General features: G+C 41.4%; 1 protein-coding gene across 2 annotated transcripts in view; it reads right to left on the bottom strand.

Moving 5' to 3' along the window:
* CEP89 (centrosomal protein 89) overlaps positions 1 to 21,469 on the bottom strand; it is an 84,113-nt gene that overhangs the window by 59,843 nt on the left and 2,801 nt on the right. The window contains exons 2-9 of one of the 2 annotated variants that reach the window (XM_038754843.1): positions 17,850 to 17,956; positions 15,950 to 16,108; positions 15,072 to 15,261; positions 7,314 to 7,422; positions 6,783 to 6,814; positions 4,275 to 4,329; positions 1,861 to 2,079; positions 816 to 958 (exon numbers count right to left, since the gene is read on the bottom strand). In XM_038754843.1, coding sequence (XP_038610771.1) covers positions 816 to 958; positions 1,861 to 2,079; positions 4,275 to 4,329; positions 6,783 to 6,814; positions 7,314 to 7,422; positions 15,072 to 15,261; positions 15,950 to 16,108; positions 17,850 to 17,956 — 1,014 coding nt within the window. The remainder of the gene's footprint in view (positions 1 to 815; positions 959 to 1,860; positions 2,080 to 4,274; positions 4,330 to 6,782; positions 6,815 to 7,313; positions 7,423 to 15,071; positions 15,262 to 15,949; positions 16,109 to 17,849; positions 17,957 to 21,469) is intronic. The other variant, XM_038754844.1, reaches the window with a different exon arrangement.

Raw genomic sequence — 21,469 nt, 5'->3', positions numbered from 1 at the left:
GTGGCCTAGTGGACAGAGCACGGGCCTGATCTAATTGCAGCTCCGTCACTTCGCTGCTGTGTGACCGTGGCTAAGTCACTTCACTTCTCTGTGCCTCAGCTTCCTCATCTGTAAAATGGGGATTAAGAGTGTGAGCCCCCTGTGGGACATGGACTGTGTCCAAACTGATTAGCTTGGCTCTACCCCAGCGATTAGTATAGTGTCTAGCACCCAGCAAGCATTTAACAAATACCATTAAAAAACACAGAAAAACAAAAACAAAACTTGCCCAAGGTCATACATCAGGCAAATGGTCCTCTGATTCCCAGGCCCATGATATTTCCACTTGGCCACTCAGCTTCTCGATTGAGAATTTTTAACCTACCTAAACATTCTTAGTACGTTAACTTTCAAAAATCCTAAAAATAACAGATTTTTTCACTTCTAAACAAATGACAAGGGTGCTTTCACAAGCTTTTCAAGAAAACAAGAATATTTTTCAGTGAAAGTCTGGGCATCATAAAGGTCCCTCAAAATGTTCCAAATCCTCTGGCTGGCATTTCAAATAATTCTCTCTACCTCTTATAGATTATGAGTCCCCTATTGGGCCGAAACTGTTTCCAATCTGATGACTTTGTATCTACCCCAGTACTTACTAGGTATGAAAGACTTAATAAATTGCTGTAATTATGATTATTATTTGAAACAAAAGGATGCAAATAAATTATAATGAGCAGTAAAAAACCTCAGTGAGCCTATTTCAAACTCACTAAGAATCTATGGTTGGAATACACAGAAGGGAATTCCGCTGTTGAGTGTCAAATCAGAAACAGTACCTCTTCTTCGGACAACGGTCGGAATTTAGTTTGATAGCGACTCAGTTCTACATTCAAACGGTGGACCATTGTTTTCAAGTTATCATTTTCATCCACCAGCTCCTGGCCTTGTTGTCTTAAGGAAAGCAATTCAGCCACCTCTCCTGTTTTTTTAAAAAAACAAAACACAGATTTGTTTGTGCAATGACCTAGCAGTAAATGGTTTCAAAATGATATATAACTTACAAGCATACTGATTGAGAATTTTTTAACCTAAAGTAGTCCTAATATTTACCAAATGAAAATATTGGTTCATATAATGATTTATCCACATTCATGCGAACAAGAGAGTCACAGTATTTTTACTATGTTCTACCTGTAAAATAAGGATAAAATACTTATTCACTCTCTGACAGACTGTGTGTCCCTATGGGGCAGAGACTATGTCTGCTCTGATTGTGTTCATTCAGTTGTATTTACTGAGTGCTTATTGGGTGCAGAGCACTGTTCTAAGCACTTGAAAAGTACAATATAACAATAAAGACACATTCCATGCCCGCAATGAGCTTACAGTCTAGAAGGAGGGAAACAGATATCAATGTAAGTAAATACATTACAGATACGTACATAAGTGTAGTGGGGCTGGGAGTGGGGAAGAACAAAAGGAGCAAATTAGGGCAATGCAAAAGGGAGTGGGAGAAGAGGAAAGGGGGAGCTTAGTCTGGAAAAGCCTCCTGGAGGAGATGTGCCTTCAATAAAGCTTTGAAACCAAGGAGAGTAATTGTCAGATTTGAGGAGGAAGGGCGTTCCAGGTGTTGCATTTACTCTACAGCTTAGTATAGTGCTTGGCACAGAGTGAATGCTTAACAGACCTGAGTTATTATTATCATTATTCTGGATTTATTTAGGGCCAAAAGGCATTTAGATTCAGAGCAAAGGCAGACTACCAAAAGCCTCTTGCTATGTGGCTCCAAGCACTATGACATATGAATAATAAATTTAGAAAACAAATAATAAAATTAAATACTACTTTTGCTCCAGATAATTAGCAGCTGATTGTCCTCACCTTCCTCCTGAGGATTCATTTCTGTTTCTTTGAGATTTCCATTTTCTTTTTCTATTTTCTTAAATTGTGTTTGTAGTTCCTTCATTTGCAGTTTCAGTTCTTCAAGTTCAAGGGCCAGGGACTGGTTTATACTAGCCAGGAACCTATTTTCCTGTTTTAATTCTTGAAATTTATCCTTAGCTATGTGCAACCGATCTCGACGCTTTCTACCAGCAACATCTATAGGAAGAAACAATTTATTATTCGCTGGAAAGATTTTTTTTAAGAACAAATGAGGAAAAGGAAAAGAGATGAAATCCCCTTTATGCAATCATCAAGAGAATACTACTCAAACAATGGTGTTGAGTGGTTACTGTGTGCAAGCACTGTACAAGCGCTTGGGAGAGTACAATACGACAATATAATGCAGACACGTTCCCTGTCCATAAGGAGCTTACACTCTAGAGGGGGAGACGGACATTAAAATAAGTTAGAAATCGGAAATGGCACACAAAATGGATAAATTCATAAGTCCTTTATGGGTGGGGTGAGTACCCAAGTCTTTATGGGGACAGACCCAAGTATATAGGTGATGCAGAAGAGAGGGCAAATAGAATAGAGAAGTAAAGGGCTAATCAAGACAGGCCTCTTGGAGGAGATATGATTTCAGTAGGGCTTTCAAGTTTGGGAGAGTGGCGGGGGTGGTTCACATCTTTTGATATGGACGGGGAGGGTGTTCCAGGCCAGAAAGAGGATGTGGGCAAGAGGCTGGCGGCAAGACAGATGAGAGAGTGGTACTGTGAGGTGTTAGAGAAGCCAAATATTCCAAAGAACTACTTGTAACTTTGGAAAGTTTAAGTATATTCTATCTAAAATAAAACTCTTTGGTAAAAACGCAATTTGAGAAGGGCCCTACGGTAAGTTTGGTACTCTTCAATTCCATGAAAATAGGGAACGAAAAACAGCGAGGCCAGTTTGGCATCAGTAACTACAGCTGGGGGGCTTGTGTCAGTCTTTCCTTACTGCACATTCAACTGAGAAATCAGCTCCTTTCATGAAAAGCTTGATTTTGCTGGTCTTTTGATTTCCCATTCTGTGAAGAATGGCAGAGATTTACAGCCTGGGCTTTTTTTTTTTCCCTTCCTGTAATCAAAATAACCTACGGGGAATGTTGAAGACATTTGCGATGAGTCTTCATTCTCCTGCTCGCATAGAGGGTAAAGAAGCTGGGGAAACCCTTGGAGGCTCCCAGGAGGATGAGGATGAGAAGGGCGGGGAGAAGAATTAAAGGAGGGATAAGAATTTTGGTCCTTAAGCAGCTCCATTAGGAGTCAGAGGACCAGGGTCTTAATCCTGGCTCTTCTTTGGCCTATTCTCCCCAAAACCTCTTTTACTATGAGCTCCATGAGGGACAGGGACTGTGTCCAACCTGATTATCTTGTACCTGCCTCATTGCTTAGTTCAGTGCTTGGCAAGCCATTTAACTTCTCTGGGCCTCAGCTTCCTCATTTGTAAAATGGGGATAAAATACCTATTCTCCCTCTGAGACTGTAAATTCCATGTGGGACACAGATTTGTCAGATCTCATGATCTTACACCTACCCCAAGGCCTAGTACATACTAACTAACCACTTAACAAATGCCATCATTATTATGGCCCCTCCCCACTTTTAGGCAACAGGGTTAAGGGCAAGAGCAACTATTTAGCAAGGAAGTTTGAAGTGAGGAAGGGGAAACCTTATATTGAGGTAGATGAAGTTTTCATTACTTTTAAATTAATCTGAAAACCAGAACTAGTACCCTTTAAAGTAAAAGGTTCTCAATAACATTAGAACATTGAGAAGCAGTGTGGCATAGTGGATAGACCACAGGCCTGGGAGTCAGAAGGTCATGGGTTCTAATCCTGGCTCCACCACTTGTCTGCTGTGTGACCTTGGGCAAATCACTTCTCTGGGCCTCAGTTACCTCATCTGTAAAATGGGGATTGAGACTGTGAGCCCCACATGGGACAGGGACTGGGTCCAACTTGATTAGCTTGTATCCACCCAAGCGCTTAGTACAGTGCCTGGCACATGGGCTCATTCTCTGTTTCAATAATAATAATAACAACAATAATAGTAATAGTAATATAACCTGCATATATATATATATATATATATATATATATATATAAATGTTTCTACATATTTATTACTCTATTTTACTTGCACATATTTATTCTATTTATTTTATTTTGTTAATGTGTTTTATTTGTTGTCTGTCTCCCCCTTCTAGACTGTGAGCCCGCTGTTGGGTAGGGACCGCCTCTATATGTTGCCAACTCGGACTTCCCAAGCGCTCTGCACACAGTAAGTGCTCAATAAATACGATTGAATGAATGAATGAATGAATGAATAGTAAGTGCTTTACAAATGCCATAACTAACTCAGACTAACCTGGGGATGGTGGAGGTTTGTCAGTGAGTAACTTTTCCTCTGGAAGTTTTCCATCCTAGCCAAAAAAAAGGAAAAATTAAAAATTTGGCATAAATCTCTCATCTATGTTCTCCACCACTGCTAAGAGAAGCAATAACAGTAACTACTGCCTTTGTTCCCGCCACCGAAGCCCCCACTCTCAACAACCTCTGTGCACAACGAGCTGCGTAAATATGACAGAACAGCAGCAGAGCGCCTTTGGCATCCTCCCCAAGAACAGGCACAGGCTTGCCCCGTGCCATCGAGGAAATTCCAATCCACCATGCTTTGCACCACCTTGGAGGGAAAGAACTCAATGTGGTCAGGGAGTGCCTGTTTATTGTTATATTGTCCTCTCCCAAGCACTTAGTACAATGCTTTGCACTCAGTGAGCACTCAATAAATACAAACGATGAATGAATGAAAAGAGAACAGTACCCACAGTATGAGACCTTCAGAATACCTCAGGAAGGCTGGTGATTGTGGTAGTTGTAGTTGTGGTTATTTATGGCTGTGCCTTTGACCCTGAGCCAGGATGGGGCCTGGAATTCTCCTTTAACTGCAACATCCTACTGATTTTTCCTTTTATTTTGGGTATTTGTTCTTGTCTTTTATGCTGTTTTAGTGTTTTGTTTCATCACTCCTCATGTGCCTGTCTCCAGTCCCCTCCCCAATCCCTATAATTACACTGTGAACTTCTTGAAGGTCAGGGACCATGTACTATTCCTTCCTGGGTATTCTTTCCCAGTACAGTGCTCTGCACATAGTAAGCACTTAATAAATACTATCCGTACTACTACTTTATTAGTTTATCAGCTTAATAATCAAAAATAGAAAATGTGTTATTTCTTCAGCCTTGATGGTGTTTCTCATTGAAATGCTTTTGCTTACAGAGTACAAATTAATGAAAACTAATTAGATTGTTAAGAGACTCCTTGAATATAAAGATTCCCTTGGATGTGATTCAAGGTGTTCTGATTTTTCTTTTTAACTATGTAAATGACTAATGACTTTGCTAAGCAGTTAGAGGTGAGAGTCAAGTATTGTTCTCAGTCCTTCAAGATACTTTTAAAGATCTGTAGGCCTGCACAGCACTGGTCCATTCTCAAGGTCTGGAATTAATTATCAGTGGTATCCATTGGGTTCTTACTGTACAGAGTACTGTATTAAGTGCTTGGGAGAGTGCAGTACAACGGAGTTGGTAGACACACTCCCTGCCACAGTGAGCTTACAGTCTAGAGGGGAAAACTATAATTTTACTGCTGGCTGTATTCATCTGGAAGTTCAAGAAAAAAAATCATGTAATGGCACTGAAACAAGAGCACTGAAATGCAAGAAACAAGATATGAGGTGTAAAATCCTGTCTGCCGATATTACCCATGGTCTCGAGATTTCACCCTTTTTTAGTTTCCCATCAACTTGGCTCCCCACTCACACAGGAATAGTCCATTTCAGTCAAGCAGCAGCAGCTGGGGCAACTGATAAGAAGAGGAACTGTTTCAGCTGGTACCAAAACCTGCTTCTGGAGCTGTGGGATCACTTCTTGTCAGACCCCTGGCAGAGAAATCAACTCCAGGGAGCCAGTAGTGGGGGCATCAGCAGCAGCCACGGCAATTTCTCTTCTCAACTACCCTGGCTGTTCCACGTTCCAATAAAAATAATAATAGTGGTATTTGTTACACACTTACTATGTGCCAGGCACCATATTAAGCACTGGGGTGGATACAAGTAAATCAGGTTGGGCACAGTCCTTATCCCATGTGGGGCTCATGGTCTCAATCCCCATTTTACAGATCACTGAGACAGAGAGGTTAAGTGACTTGCCCAAGGTCACACCACAGACAAGTGGCAGAGCAAGAATTAGAACGACTTGCCTGCAATCTCACCTCATCAAGGAGACTAGCAAAAAGAAATTCAGCAACAGCAGGAGCTGCCATTTTCACCAAAGTAGTACTGACATTTATTAAGCGCTTCCTGAACGCAGAGCACTATATTAACTGGGAGGAAAGAGTTCACAGGTGGGAATTTTATGCTCTTGATGACCATATTCCTACATTATTTGTTTCGATTCCTGGTGAAAACTTCTGATGAATTCATTTGGTAGTGAAACAATGAATCTATTTTGTACGAAAAATACATGGGATTTTGATCATTTTCCTCACTTATTGTACTTTGGAATGATACTGTATTTCTAATTTCTACTGAAAACGTGGGTGGGCTTCTCAATTACCTTAATGAATAAATAGTGTCACGTAGTACCACTAAATAATTGTATTAAGAATATTTCCTTAACAGAATTGCCTATTTGCCAATAAGATGGGTTAACATTCTGGAAAGGGCTTTTCTTCCTCAATAACATGAGTGTCTTCTTATTTTGATAGCAAGGGAATAAAATATGTCATAGTAAGAAAGAATTGAGAAATAGTTATTTGCAAATGCTGGAATGGTATTTAGTACCCAATTAGCAAATGATAAACTCAGTATGCTTACCTTTAAAATCAGAACAGAATGCATGTCTTCTGCTAAAAACAGAAAGCAAAACTTTATTTATGAGATAATTTGCCTTATTCCCCACATTTCCCAACATTATCTTTGATATTTACTTATTTGAGGTGACACCAAAGAAAAATAAGAATAGTAAAAAGAATACCAAGTTTGATATGAGCCAAGTGTTCTAAAAAAATTCCTAAATCCTGCAGCACTACATGAAGTTGAACTCCATGTTTAAGAGGACTAAAATTATTTAACCCCACATTCATTAAAATGACAATAAAGTCACCATTCACGTGCTCCAAAAACAACTTATTTTCAGTTAAGATGAAAAAACAAGCAAATATCACTATCGAACTAAATAGGACATAAAGGCAAGTCTTTCTTCTCCATTATCTTTAACTGGTCAACACTGCTAACTGTCATATAAATGTATGTAAAAGAGGAGAGATGAGATTCGTTTCCCCACCCTCAAATAACATGGCTACTGTTCTGGTAAACTTTATTTTTTAAAAACATGAACTTCTTTACCTTTCATTACAGTGTTTTCAGGTTGAGATGGTAAACCTGGGAACTCATCTTCCTCAGAAGAAATCTCATTCTCCTTGCTTTCAACCCCAGGAGACATTGCAATTTTCTCCTGGTTTAAGAAAGGTCAAAATTATAAATGTGAGATCTGAGTATTCTTTACAGGATTGACTTTAATACTTCCTTCTGATAAACAGCAAAAAAAAAAACCTCATCCCTGGAGTTATTGAAGTAGCATTTGACAACTCATTGGGTGCCGTGCTCCAAACTAGGCACTTGGGATTTACAGAATAAAGAAGTGACGCAGTCCCTGCCCATAATCAATCAATCAATCAATCGTATTTATTGAGCGCTTACTATGTGCAGAGCACTGTACTAAGCGCTTGGGAAGTACAAATTGGCATCACATAGAGACAGTCCCTACCCAACAGTGGGCTCACAGTCTAAAAGGGGGAGACAGAGAACAGAACCAAACATACCAACAAAATAAAATAAGTAGGATAGAAATGTACAAGTAAAATAAATAAATAAATAAATAAATAAATAGAGTAATAAATATGTACAACCATATATACATATATACAGGTGCTGTGGGGAAGGGAAGGAGGTAAGACGGGGGGATGGAGAGGGGGACGAGGGGGAGAGGAAAGAAGGGGCTCAGTCTGGGAAGGCCTCCTGGAGGAGGTGAGCTCTCAGCAGGGCCTTGAAGGGAGGAAGAGAGCTAGCTTGGCGGATGGGCAGAGGGAGGGCATTCCAGGCCCGGGGGATGACGTGGGCCGGGGGTCGATGGCGGGACAGGCGAGAGCGAGGGACAGTGAGGAGATTAGCGGCGGAGGAGCGGAGGGTGCTGGCTGGGCTGGAGAAGGAGAGAAGGGAGGTGAGGTAGGAGGGGGCGAGGGGATGGACAGCCTTGAAGCCCAGGGTGAGGAGTTTCTGCCTGATGCGCAGATTGATCGGTAGCCATTGGAGGTTTTTGAGGAGTTTACTCTCTAACACGAAAGGCAAACATAAATATTTATAACTATAAAGGTCAAAATAAAATCAAAATAAATCAAGCAGACATATCCACATGAGTGCTAAGGAAAGTATAAATAAGTTCCTAAATGCCTGTAAATAGAACACCCAAGTCATTATTTAGAATTAATGATCATGATGCTTCATAATCGGGAACTGCAATTAAAAACTCTTTAACCTTAATAAGCCTATTTAGAAATGTCTTTTCAGTGAACTAAGGAATTAGAGCATCAATAAAGTCATGCATCCTTAAACAAAGACTATCTACTCAAGCAAAGTGAAGCACATTGCTAGTTGAACATCGAATTTAGATTTCTTTCCAACACAATTTTCATCTGCGGTATCCCTTCTAGACTGTAAACAACAGGGCAGGGAACTTGTCTGCTAATTCTGCTGTATTGTACTCTCCCAAGGGATTGTTACAGTCTTCTGCACATAATAAGTGTTCGGTAAATACAACTGATTGACTAATACCCAAATAAATGAGGACCGAGTATATTTTCCAGTTCACAAATATCTTATCTTTAAAGGCTGACCAGGAGAAAATTTGAAGGCTAGAGGGTGGAGGTGCTCAGCTCTACATTTAGAATCATCCGTACATAACATCTCAACACCCTGGCCACTTCACCTACAGACCAGTCCAGCGAGAACAGCAGAGCGTCACTTAACCCATGGATGTTTCAATCAATCACTTACTAATGTGCAGAATACAGTACTTACTAAGCGTTAGGGATGTTTCTCAGATTTTCTGTGCAGCCTCAATTCTCCCTGACACAGTTCTTAGCCTTAGAGCCCTGGAAGACTTCCCTCATCCACCCAGTCGCCAAGCTAAAATTTTACGTTCTGGTCAAAACTCAGATGTGTGCACATCTACAAGATAAACTCAACAAGGATGTCGGCTTCTTATCAGAAATTCCTGCTCACATAGGTAGGTGTTTCCAATTGATTGATTGACTATTCAGAGTGGGGAAGGAATAGGTAAGGGGAGAGTTGCTTGATCTCTTCACCAACCCTTACCCTGCTGCTTCTTCTCCGAGCTCCATTTTGCTGATTCAGATAGCCTTTCCCATGGCTCCTCTCCTCAAACCACTGCTTCCCATTATTTGACAAGGCTGATGGACTATATGTCTTACAGGAACCAGAATCATGGAAAATGGGAATGGTAGAGCTATAGAGGTAGTGACTAAGGGAAAAAGGGTATGACCCCAGATGAGACACTGACTACTGTGAGAAGAATGGAACGAATGCACAGCTACAGTGAGAGGATTGGGTAGGGTGGCAATTCTACCAAGAAATTGTTCTGGAGAAGACAACTAGAATTAGCAAAGTGTGAGGATTACAGAATGTAAGACTGAGGGAAGAGGATTATGGAATCAGAAAGGAAAAAAGGAAGAAAAGTGTCAAAGTGAACATAAAAGAGAGGTTTGTTCAAGGCTTGAAAGTATTGCCTTGGGGAGAGTTAACTGGCAAAGCAAAACCAACAGAAAAAGGGAAGCAAAAAACAAAACTTACAACAGTAAAAATCAAAAAGGAAAGCCTATGAAAAACCAAATGAATCAACCAAGTTAAAGTGAAAAAGAAAAATGTATGGGGTAACGATCACAAGAAGGTGAAGGGAAAAAGAAAAACCATCACCTTCATACTCCAAAGACTAATTCCACTAACATATAAATGTTGAGACTGGGAAATACCCATCCCTGTCAGAAACAATGTTTACTGAGTGAATTATTAAATCATAATTGACTCTAATATGGCACCAGTATATCTCCTTGTCAATGAAAAACCATTTCTCCTCAGTCTTCTTCCTCTCTCCTCTCCCCACTTCAGTTTCCTACACCTCAGGGCACTTTCATAAGTTTGGCACATTCAGACTTCTTCACTTCTACTACTTTATTCTACTACCGCTGAATTTTTATATCACTTTAGCATAAATTGCCAAATTGCACTTTAGTAGTCAGCTCTATTCATGTTAAACTACTCACTCTTAGAAGTGAAGCTAAAGTCATACCACAGAGAAAACAAATATGGGGAAATCGGAAATTTTCCTGAAAAATGTTTCGTATTTTCAAAGCAATCATACTAATTTTTAAAATGTGGACCTCCAGGCATGCCTGACTTTGAGCACTGATTTTCACATAGAAAAAATTAATAGTGGCTGATCGCTGAATTTGTAAGCAGACAAAACAACTGTACTGAAAGGCTGAGAACAAAATTTATCCCATTAGACAACTATTTCAGTGATGGGCTCAATTCCAAGAGCATCCGGAAGAATGGTGGGAACTGGAGAGCCCAAAACAAGTTTTTTACAGAAAAAGTCCAGCTATTTTAAAAAGGGCATAATTAGTAAATTTTCCCACTGTGGGATAGGATTTTTACAGCTTAGCTGTATGAAACTGAACATGTACTTTTGAAGTTTGTGTAACAGATATTGAAACTTCTTCCTAGAAAAGTGCATAGTTGGAGACAAAGGGGAGGTAACAATCAGTCAATCAATGGTATTAATTGGGTGCTTACTATGTGCAAAGCACGGACTTAAACACTTGGGAAAGTACAACACAAAAGAATTAGAAGACAGCTTCCCTGCCCATAATTAGCTTACTGTCTAGAGGGGGAGCCAGACATTAATATGAATACATAATTTACAAAATATAAATTAAAGATATGTGTATAAGGGCTGTGGGGTTGGGAGTGGGGTGAATATCAAATGCCCAAAGGTCACAGATCCAAGTGTATAGATGACAAAGACGGGAGAGCGAGCCAGAGAAAAGAGGGCTTCATGGGGATGTAGGTAAATTAGTTTATCGTAAAGAACAAAATTGCCTAGGCTTCGATTCCTATACCTCTCATTCTTTAGGGTAGATTGACCAATAACAACCAGAAAAAATGTACTTGTCCTTCAATCAGTTAACTAAATTTAGAGTGGCTTGATAAATGAATACTCCAGTTTATAGTGTGGACCACCAGAGGGTTTCAGTGCTCTGCACACAGTAAGCGCTCAATAAATATGATTGATTGATTGATTGATTGATTCAGGACTTAACGAGAACCATAAAGAAGGTCCAAATCAACAGATTCAAACTGGAATGGCAAGCAATTCCAAGGAGGGGGATTAGTGGGCTGGTGGAGGCATTAGGATGCAAGAGACTGCTGAGGCTGGGGATGTGGGTAGGTCTTGGTGCCACACTCCGCCTCAGCTGGGCCCACATGGAGACGGGCACCCTCCCTCCCCCCTGCCCTCCGCTGCAGGGACTTGGAGCAGACTGCGGCCAACCCAACTCTGCTGTTCTAGTCCCAGCTCTGCTACTTATCTGCTGGGTGACCCTGGGCAAGTCACTTCACTTCTCTGGGCCTCAGTTACCTCATCTGTAAAATGGGGATTATGAATGTCAGTCCAATGTGGGACATGGACTGTGTCCAACCTAATAATAATAATGATGGCATTTGTTAATCAATCATATTTATTGAGCGCTTACTATGTGCAGAGCACTGTACTAAGCGCTTGGGAAGTACAAATTGGCAACGTATAGAGACAGTCCCTACCCAACATTGGGCTCACAGCCTAAAAGGGGGAGACAGAGGAAAAAAAAAAAAACCAAACATACTAACAAAATAAAATAAATAGAATAGATATGTACAAGTAAAATAAATAAATAGAGTAATAAATATGTACAAACATATATACATATATACAGGTGCTGTGGGGAAGGGATGGAGGTAAGATGGGGGGACGGAGAGGGGGACGAGGGGGAGAGGAAGGAAGGGGCTCAGTCTGGGAAGGCCTCCTGGAGGAGGTGAGCTCTCACCAGGGCCTTGAAGGGAGGAAGAGAGCTAGCTTGGCGGATGGGCAGAGGGAGGGCATTCCAGGCCCGGGGGATGACTTGGGCCGGGGGTCCATGGCGGGACAGGCGAGAACGAGGTACGGTGAGGAGATTAGCGGCGAAGGAGCGGAGGGTGCCGGCTGGGCTGTAGAGGGAGAGAAGGGAGGTGAGGTTGGAGGGGGCGAGGTGATGGACAGCCTTGAAGCCCAGGGTGAGGAGTTTCTGCCTGATGCGCAGATTGATTGTTAAGCGCTTACTATGCGCTGTTCTAAGCGCTGGGGGAGATACAAGATAATCAGGTTGTCCCACGTGGGGCTCACAGTCTTCAACCCCATTTTACAGTTGAGGTCACTGAGGCACAGAAAAGTTAAGTGACTTGCCCAAGGTCACACAGCTGGCAAGTGGGGGAGCCTGGATTAGAACCCACGACCTCTGTCTCCCAAGCCCGGGCTCTTGCCACTAAGCCACACTGCTTCTCAGTTTGTATTTTCCCAGAGCTTAGTTCAGTGCCTGGCATATAATAAGCACGCAATAAATAATAATAATAAAAACTTAGGTGAGCTGCATGTGGCTCACGAGTCATGTGGCCATCCCTTTGGCCTATAGATGACTGTGCAAACATTCATAAATGTCAGTGTTTCCTCAGCCTCTGGACCCAGGATTTGTATATAAAAAATATATTGTAGAAATCACATATATTCCAACCTCAATCAGAAATATTTGCAAGGGGAAACCTTTCTCATGAGATTTTAGGGACATTTTTTAGGAGTTAAGATTGGTGGACTTTGGTATATTTTCCAGAACTGCACATACTTTTCATAGAATGGAATTTTCCTAGCCAATCGACAGTCCAGATACAATTCAGCTCAGACTGAAAACTGTCAGAGTTTTCATTTAGATTTCAGCAGCCTGAGTCAAGGATAAAAGTGACAAGCCATTTCCATTACTGTTAGTCAAAACATTCAAGTTCATCCTCCAATTTCTCTTTTCTGCTTAAATTTGGCAAATTTACTTTTATCCCCTAAATCTCTCTAACTTGACCAATGAGCTAAGTAACAGAAGCTGTGTCCCACACATTAGACTGTGAAGTTTAGACTACTACTACATCCTTCAGACTACTACTCCACACCTCTCCTGAGTGCTTAGGAGAATGTTTCGCACATAGTGAGCACTCACTACCATTGATTGATTTTCTCAGAGAAATTCAAATCACTTGCAAATAACACTTACATAGCACTTAAATAAAAAGAATTCATTTGTAAAAAAACAGCTCAACAAACAAGAATGCTCTGGTGACCTGAAAGTTAAAATGATGCATGCACTCACTCCTAGCATAACAATTTAAACAAGAAATGTGACAGGATAAGTCAGGATCACCGCTTGGATTTTTTTTTCCTAAAATGAATTTTATCCAGCTGTTTTGCTCCTACCAAAAGCAAGATATATTGACACAGTACCCTCTTCTGGTCATACCTGTATCAGATGTCTAGTTAAACAGTAAAATGTATCTTGATACGCCAAGTCCAGATTTCTAGGCACTACACTAAATAAAATTAAAGGTTGGAAAAGTACAGTTCAAATTTTCCACTATGAAATATTTAAATGTGTGGAAATAAAGACACAGTTGTCCATCTACACAAATGTCTGAGCACAACATTTCTGTTTCTCCGTTCCACCTGAATTCTTGGCAGCTTGTGACCAACCTCTAGGAATTTCCCCATCCCTCCATCAGTCTGGCCATCTGTCAGTCTGTCTGTCCATGTGTCCTAATGTCCGCCTGTCCGTCCATCTGTCTGTCCGTGTGTCCTAATGTCCGTCTGTCGGTACGTACGTCCTAATCTCCGTCTGTCTGTCCTTCCGTCTCTCCGTCCATCTGTCCTAATGTCCGTCTGTCTGTCTGTCCGCCTGTCCGCCCACCTGTCTATCCACCAGGAAAGAGCAAAGGGATGCTGTGTGATCTTGGGCAAATCACCACACTTCTGTGTGCCTCAGTTACCTCATCCGTAAAACAGGGGTTGAGACTGTGGGACAGGGACTGTGTCCAACTTGATTTGCTTGTATTTACCCTATCGCTTAGGTCAGTGCCTAGCACACAGTAAGCACTTAAATACCATCATTATCACTGTTATTATAAATAAACTTAGATACATACACAATAGTAACAATAACAATGATAATAATCAATAATAATCACAACACTTCAAGTGATAATCATTGCCACCTCACCTCACCACCTCCTACCTCACCTCCCTTCTCTCCTTCTCCAGCCCAGCCCACACCCTCCACTCCTCTGCCGCCGCTAACCCCCTCATTGGGCCTTGTTCTTGTCTGTCTCACCATTGACCCCTGGCCCACATCCTACCTCTGGCCTGGAATGCCCTCCCTCCACACATCCGCCAAACTAGCTCTCTTCCTCCCTTCAAAGCCCTACTGAGACCTCACCTCCTCCAGGAGGCCTTCCCGGACTGAGCCCCCCTTTTCCTCAGCTCCCCCTCCCCATTGCCACGACTTGCTCCCTTTGCTCTACCCACTCTCTGCCCCACAGCATTTGTATATGTATATGTACATATCTATAATTCTATTTATTTATATTAATACCTGTTTTACTCATTCTGATGTGAATATATATCTCTAATTCTATCTATTTATATTAATGCTACTGATGCCTGTTTATCTGTTTTGATGTCTGTTTCCCCTTTGTAGATTGTGAGCCCACTGTGGGCAGGGATTGTCTCTGCTGCTGAACTGTACTTTCTAGGCGCTTAGTACAGTCCTCTGCACACACTAAGCACTCAATAAATACGGTAGAATGAATGAATGAATGAATAGCCATCGAAGAACTCATTCAAAGAAATATTACGCCAACTGGCTGTGAGATGAGGCACTAATTTCAGGGTGCAGAAGAGACTTAAAAATGTGAGAAAAATACCTTCTTTTTGTGGGGAACAGCATAAAGAGGATCATTCGTAAAGCTTTTATCTTTGGTCTGTGTGCTGGGAGCAACAGGCTGCCCATCAGCGTCCGAGAGGTATGTTTCAACGTCTTCATCCTCATCAAAGCCTGGTGTTTCAGGAGATGGGAGAGAAGATCCTCTGCTTTGACCACTCGCCCAGTTTTCTCTAAGGGTAGAAACACAGTAGTGAGAGAATAAAGCACTTCGCATTTCAAATTTGCATCTATCAAGGCCCAATTCCTTATACTATGGAAAAGGTACCAAAAGTACCTAGGAATGTTCAATTGTGATAGGAAAAAGACAAACTGTTAATCTATTTACCTAAGACTCAGAGTCTGCATGATATTAATTTTTAAAAGGGAACAAGCCTGAATTCTCAGACCCAGTCTTAGGCTACCACAGGCTGGTGTTGGTGACCAGAGAGCAAACCTGAATCCAAGGAGGAGGGCGAAGAAGAAGGAGTGGAAAATAGAAAGAAACTCTGGATAAGAGAAAAAATAAATAAATAAGAGATTGTGTGAGTGCTTGGAAGAGGCATTAGGATACGCTGGTAAAAATTTGTAATTTGAAAAATTGAACTTTAGGTTAACAGTAAGTTCAAAATAGCTTCAAGGCTATAAAAGAAAATTATTCTGTTACATGGGTCTATCGATTTCCCCAATCTGTTACAGCGAAAACCAAACTATAATGAAAGATTCAGCTCTAATATGTCTCCAGTACAGGAAAATTAAAAGGGCCATTCCCATTTGACTGAGGTAACCTCCAGAAGAAGCCCTCTATTAAACTGTGCATCCTCTACCAAACAATATACTCCCCAGGTGCCACCACTGAAAGAGAATGAAAATGTCCCTTACCCAAACCTGAGTTCAGTTACAGTCGCATACGGCTCAATTAAACTCTCTTGTTCCAAGTAAGTTGTGTCACTTTCAGACCGGGACCTCTGTCGGGGCTGAGGAATAGCCACCGTTCTTCCAGTTAACGTTGTTACCAGAATGGCAGCAGCAAGGGCAGATCTAGATGAGGGAAAGCAGAGAAATAGTAATTTTCTACAATCACTGCAGTGACATAACTGCACCTAAGAACTGGTGATGGCTTTTGGAATGTGTAGTCTGTAAGCTTGTTGTGAGCAGGGAATGTGTCTGTTTATTTTTATACTGTACTTGACCAAGCGAGTGGTACAGAGTTCTGCACAAAGTAAGATCTCAATAAATACAACTGAGTGACTGACTGGAGTCAAACACTGTTCCTATTACTACAAAGGTCAAAGTTTAAAATGCAAGTACAAAAGAAAATTCTACATGGAAACAATACTAAGGACCTAATTTGAGTCAATTTGTAATACAGTACACTCACAAATAAGCAATGCTCCAAATTCTTAAATTTCAATTCCCAGGAGACTGTAAACTCCTTGTAGGCAAGGATTATGTCTACCACCTCTACTGCATTGTACTTTCCCAAGTACTTAGTACAGTGCTCTGCACATAGTAATCGCTGAAGAAATACCACTGATTTCTTAAATGTCATAATAAAAGTTTCCCTATTTCCTTTTTAAAAATGATGCATTAATCTTTAGCTAACCACCACCACAACTCTATCTCTAATGCATATACCCAGATGGTGGGTTGTTGGTTTTTTTTTTAAAGATGGTTTCTACAGAATGGCAGGAGTGAAATCTCACTATGATCATCCCCGCGTCCTGTGTTTGCCATCCCAGTGTGCTTTAGCTACTCAAACAGAGAGCTTGGGTCTTATGAGGAGTAGGCCACTCCAAACTGTATGGGCAGTAGTGGAGAAACAGATATTTTCTTTCAGACACGATAGATGGTTGGCCAATCCTCCACTGCTCCACGTAGGTCTGAAGTCAACCTCTGACTCTGCCCTTCTCTGTCTCCCTCCGCCCCACCTCAGCAGTGATGAGGGAAAAGGCAGGGACGACGAGCAGATGAGGTATTCTTGGCATCACTGGGAGCACCTTGTCATCACTGCTAGCCCCCCCCGCCCCCCAAAAAAATTCATGTCTGTGTGTGTCACTATTTCTGCCCCCTTGGAGAGACCTCCTCAAGATTTTGAGTTTGCTGTGGACAGGGACCGCTTCCACCAACACTGTTATAATGCACTGTCCCAAGTGCTTAGTAACAGTGCTCTGCATACAGTAAGCGCTCAATAAATACAATCGACTGAAGTGGAAAAATTGGGGAATAATACTCTTCCACCCCATATTAACAAGTGACTTCCAGAGACAGAGCCACTGTTGTCCGGGTCAGATCATCAATTCAGAGTCATGTAATAAAAGTGATTAATATCTTCCAAGGCCAAACCAAATTTTCTATACATTTACCTTAAAGGTATATAACATTTATAAACTCTGTTGAAAGCACCCATTTTTTATTCAATTGTATAAAAATGAAAACACCTTTAAAAACTAAATCCTTAAAAGTAGCAGTCAATGAGACTAGGTTCCATTAGAAATGATGTAAAACGGAAGGTTATGTAGAGTTAGATTTAATTAGGGAAAATATATTTCATCTACATATACCTGCTCTTCCTAACCCTTAGATTTTTGTAAGCCCTGTGTGGGACAGGGACTGGGTCCTATCTGATGATCTTGTATCTATTCCAGTGCTTAATAAACACCTAATAAAAATGCCTATTAGTATTATATGTTTCCTTTGGAAAAGCTTTTATCTTCTAATGAAAAACAGAGAAATTACTTGTAATTTCATTAAAGAAAGAAAAAATAGCATTAAAATTTACCTAGGTCTTTCAGGAGAAGGATTAGGGCTACGTGGCGGAGGAGTGCGTGGAACGGCAGGTCTTGGTGCTAAGGTAGCTGCGGGGACCAAACCATGGGCTATATGCTTCTGTACAATTAAAAAAATAAGATAGGTAGTCATTTAGAAAAACTGTACATAATTTATCTACACATTTATGACAACCAGAAAAAGCACAATGCAACAATCTCAGGGTACCTTCAACTTTATCACAAGTTAACGAGTCATATATAACTACGACAACACCAATCTTTCTTTGGTTCGACTCCTTTTTGTTTAAGACTTGGCTGTCACAAGTAACCTTCCAACTACATTTATGATCTCCTGGGATTCTTGAAAAAAACAACAGGTAATTTAACTGCTTCGACTAGAGAGAGACTATCTAGTTGTAGCTTCAACTACAGAGAGACTACTTACTTACAGCTGTCTCCTGAACCTTTCAATACTAACATCACAAATGATCCAAATCAGTCCTAAATAGAGAAAACTAGGTCAGAAGTCAAAGCCGCAATCCAGGAGAAAAAAAATTTGGGAAAAAGCTACATTCCCAACATTTTGATAGCTATCATTTTATTGAATATTACAAAGAGGAAGATGAAGAGCAACCAAGAAGCACAACTTCTACCACCTATTAGCTACTTTGAAATGTATTCGTTACAAGTCTACCAAAAACATCTTTGGCAGCTGAATGAAAAAAGTGAGCACAATTTGAGATACATTGACTCCACTCTCACTCCCTTCTCTCCTGTACTTCCTTTTTTCTTTTCTGATGAATTTTCAGAGCTCAAATTAGGAAGCCAAGAGCAAGGAGGCCAGAGAAAACGTTTAAAAGATTTGGTAAACCAGTCTCAAGCAATAAAAATGAGGCGTCTGTTACCGAGTTAGACCACTCTGGAGTGAGAGCACGTGAGGAGTGGTTTGTTTCAAGCAAATGCTTCATAAGAAACGAGAGACAAGGATAAAAGGGAGAAAATAGGGCCAGGTGCACTGCAAGCATTAAACACAACTTTTTCATATACAAAATTTGCCTAGACCCATGGCTACCACATTGGCCACACATACTTTTTTATGGTATTTAAGTGCTTACTAGGCATCAAGCACTGTTCTATGTGCTGGAGAACACAGTAAGTGCTCAGTAAATACGACTGAATGAATGAATGAATGAATGAATGAATGAATGGAGAAGATACAAGTTAATCAGGTCAGACATTGTCCCTGCCCTACATGGGGCTCAGAATCGAAGTAGGAGGAAGAACTGGTATTGAATACCCATTTTGCAGTTAAGGAAACTGAGGCAGAGGAAAGTCAAGTGACTTGCTCAAGGTCACGCGGCAGGCAGGTGGTGGAGCTGGGATTAGAACCCAGGTCCTCTGGCTCCCAGGCCTGTGCTCTCTCCACTAAGCATAATGCTTCCCTCATGGAGGGATATCAGGGGTGTCTTCCTCGAATACTAAAGACAGCTAGATAGAGATGCAAACTTGTTGAGTTTTCTTTCTGTTGTTTTGTTGTTGGCAAGGCACATGTCTGCCAATTCTGTTGTACTGTACTCTCCCAAGTGCTCAGTAAAGTGCTCTGCATATAGTAAGCGCTCAATAAATACCATTGATGATGTTATGTACTCATGGGTCCCCCACTTGTTTACTGTGCGACCTGGGGTATGTCACTTCACTTCTCTGTGCCTCAGTCACCTCACCTATAAAGTGGGGATTAATAATAATAATAATAATGGCATTTATTAAGTGCTTACTATGTGCAAAGTACTGTTCTAACTGCTGGGGAGGTTACAGGGTGATCAGGTTGTCCCACAGGGTGCTCACAATCTTAATCCCCATTTTACAGATGAGATAACTGAGGCACAGAGAAGTTAAGTGACTTGCACAGAGTCACACAGCTGACAATTGGTGGAGTTGGACTTGAACCCGTGACCTCTGACTCCAAAGCCTGTGCTCTTTCCACTGAGCCATGCTGCTTCTCTAAGACTAAGATTAAGACTTCTCTAAGACTAAGATTAAGATTAAGACTAAAAGACCCCTTTTAGACTGTGAGCCCACTGTTGGGTAGGGACTGTCTCTATGTGATGCCAATTTGTACTTCCCAAGCGCTTAGTACAGTGCTCTGCACATAGTAAGCGCTCAATAAATACGATTGATTGATTGATTGATTGACTGTGCACCCCATGTGGGACATGGACTGGGTCCAATCTGATTAGTTTTAGAACAGTGCTTTACACCTAGTAAGCGCTTAACAAATATCATTTAAAAAAAAATGCCTGGCACACAGTAGGCGCTTCAAATATAGCATAACCAAATGGGTTTGGACGGGTTTGAGATTCGGGTTTTCTGGGCTTGTAAAATAGCTGCCCAACGAAAAAACTCCAACTTCCACTTACCCACCTTCCTTCCAAAAGACTGTAAAATGGGGATTGAGGCTGTGAGCCACACAGGGGACAGGGACTGGGTCCAACCTGATTTCCTTGTAATAAAAATTGTGGTATTTGTTAAGCGCTTACGATGTGTCAAGCACTATACTAAGCGCTGGGGCAGATACAAATAAATCAGGTTGGACACAGGTCCTGTCCCATATGGGGCTCACAGATTCAATCCCCATTTTACAGATGAGGGAACTGAGGCCCAGAGAAGTGAAGTGTCTTGACCAAGGTCACACAGCAGATAAGTGAGTGGAGGAGTCAGAATTAGAACTAGGTATGGGTTCTAATTCTGACTCCCATGCCCATACTCTATCCACTATGCCATGCTGCTTCTCTCCACCCCAGTGCTTAGTACAGTGTCTGGTACCTAGTAAGCACTTACTAAATACCATCATTATTATTAATTACTATTTTATAATATCTTATATTAATTATATATTATAATTATTGTGATTTTGATATTATTATTAATAGCGATGGCAATTGGTAAGTGCTTACTATGTGCCATGCACTGTTCTAAGCACTGGGGTAGACACAAGGTAATCAGGTTGTCCCACGCTGGTCTCACAGTCTTCATCCGCATTTTCCAGATGAGGTCACTGAGGCCCAGAGAAGTGAAGTGACTTGCCCGAAGTCACACAGCAGACAAGTGGCAGAGGTAGAATTAGAACCCACGACCTCCGACTCCCAAGCCAGGGCTCTTTCCACTAAACCACGCTGCTTCTCGAAGCGACTCAAATTGGGGGGTTAAATAAAAGGTGCAAACTTGCGGAGCAGCCCATCTCCGTCGGCAACACGGCGAAGAAAAGTTCTCCGGCCGAAAAGTCTTGGAAGAAGCCACAGGCGGGACGCGGCCATGTCCGGGGCCCTCCTGACCTTTGACCCCACGATGGACCGATCCCGACTGGAAAAGTCACTTCACTTCCCTGGGCCTCAGTTCCCTCATCTGTAAATAATAATGGCATCTATTAAGCGCTTACCATGTCCAAAGCACTGTTCTAAAAATGAGGACGAAGATTGTGAGCCCCACGTGGGACAACCTCAATAACCCTGTATCTCCCCCAGAGCTTAGAACAGTGCTGGGCACATAGTAAACGCGTAAATACCATCATTATAATTATTGTCACTTCATCATCATCATCATCAATCGTATTTATTGAGCGCTTACCATGTGC

This window comes from Tachyglossus aculeatus, chromosome 11 (assembly GCF_015852505.1).
Source record: "Tachyglossus aculeatus isolate mTacAcu1 chromosome 11, mTacAcu1.pri, whole genome shotgun sequence".
NCBI lineage: Eukaryota > Metazoa > Chordata > Mammalia > Monotremata > Tachyglossidae > Tachyglossus > Tachyglossus aculeatus.
The sequence above is the reverse complement of the archived record's forward strand: the minus strand, read 5'-3'. Positions and strand labels throughout refer to the sequence as shown.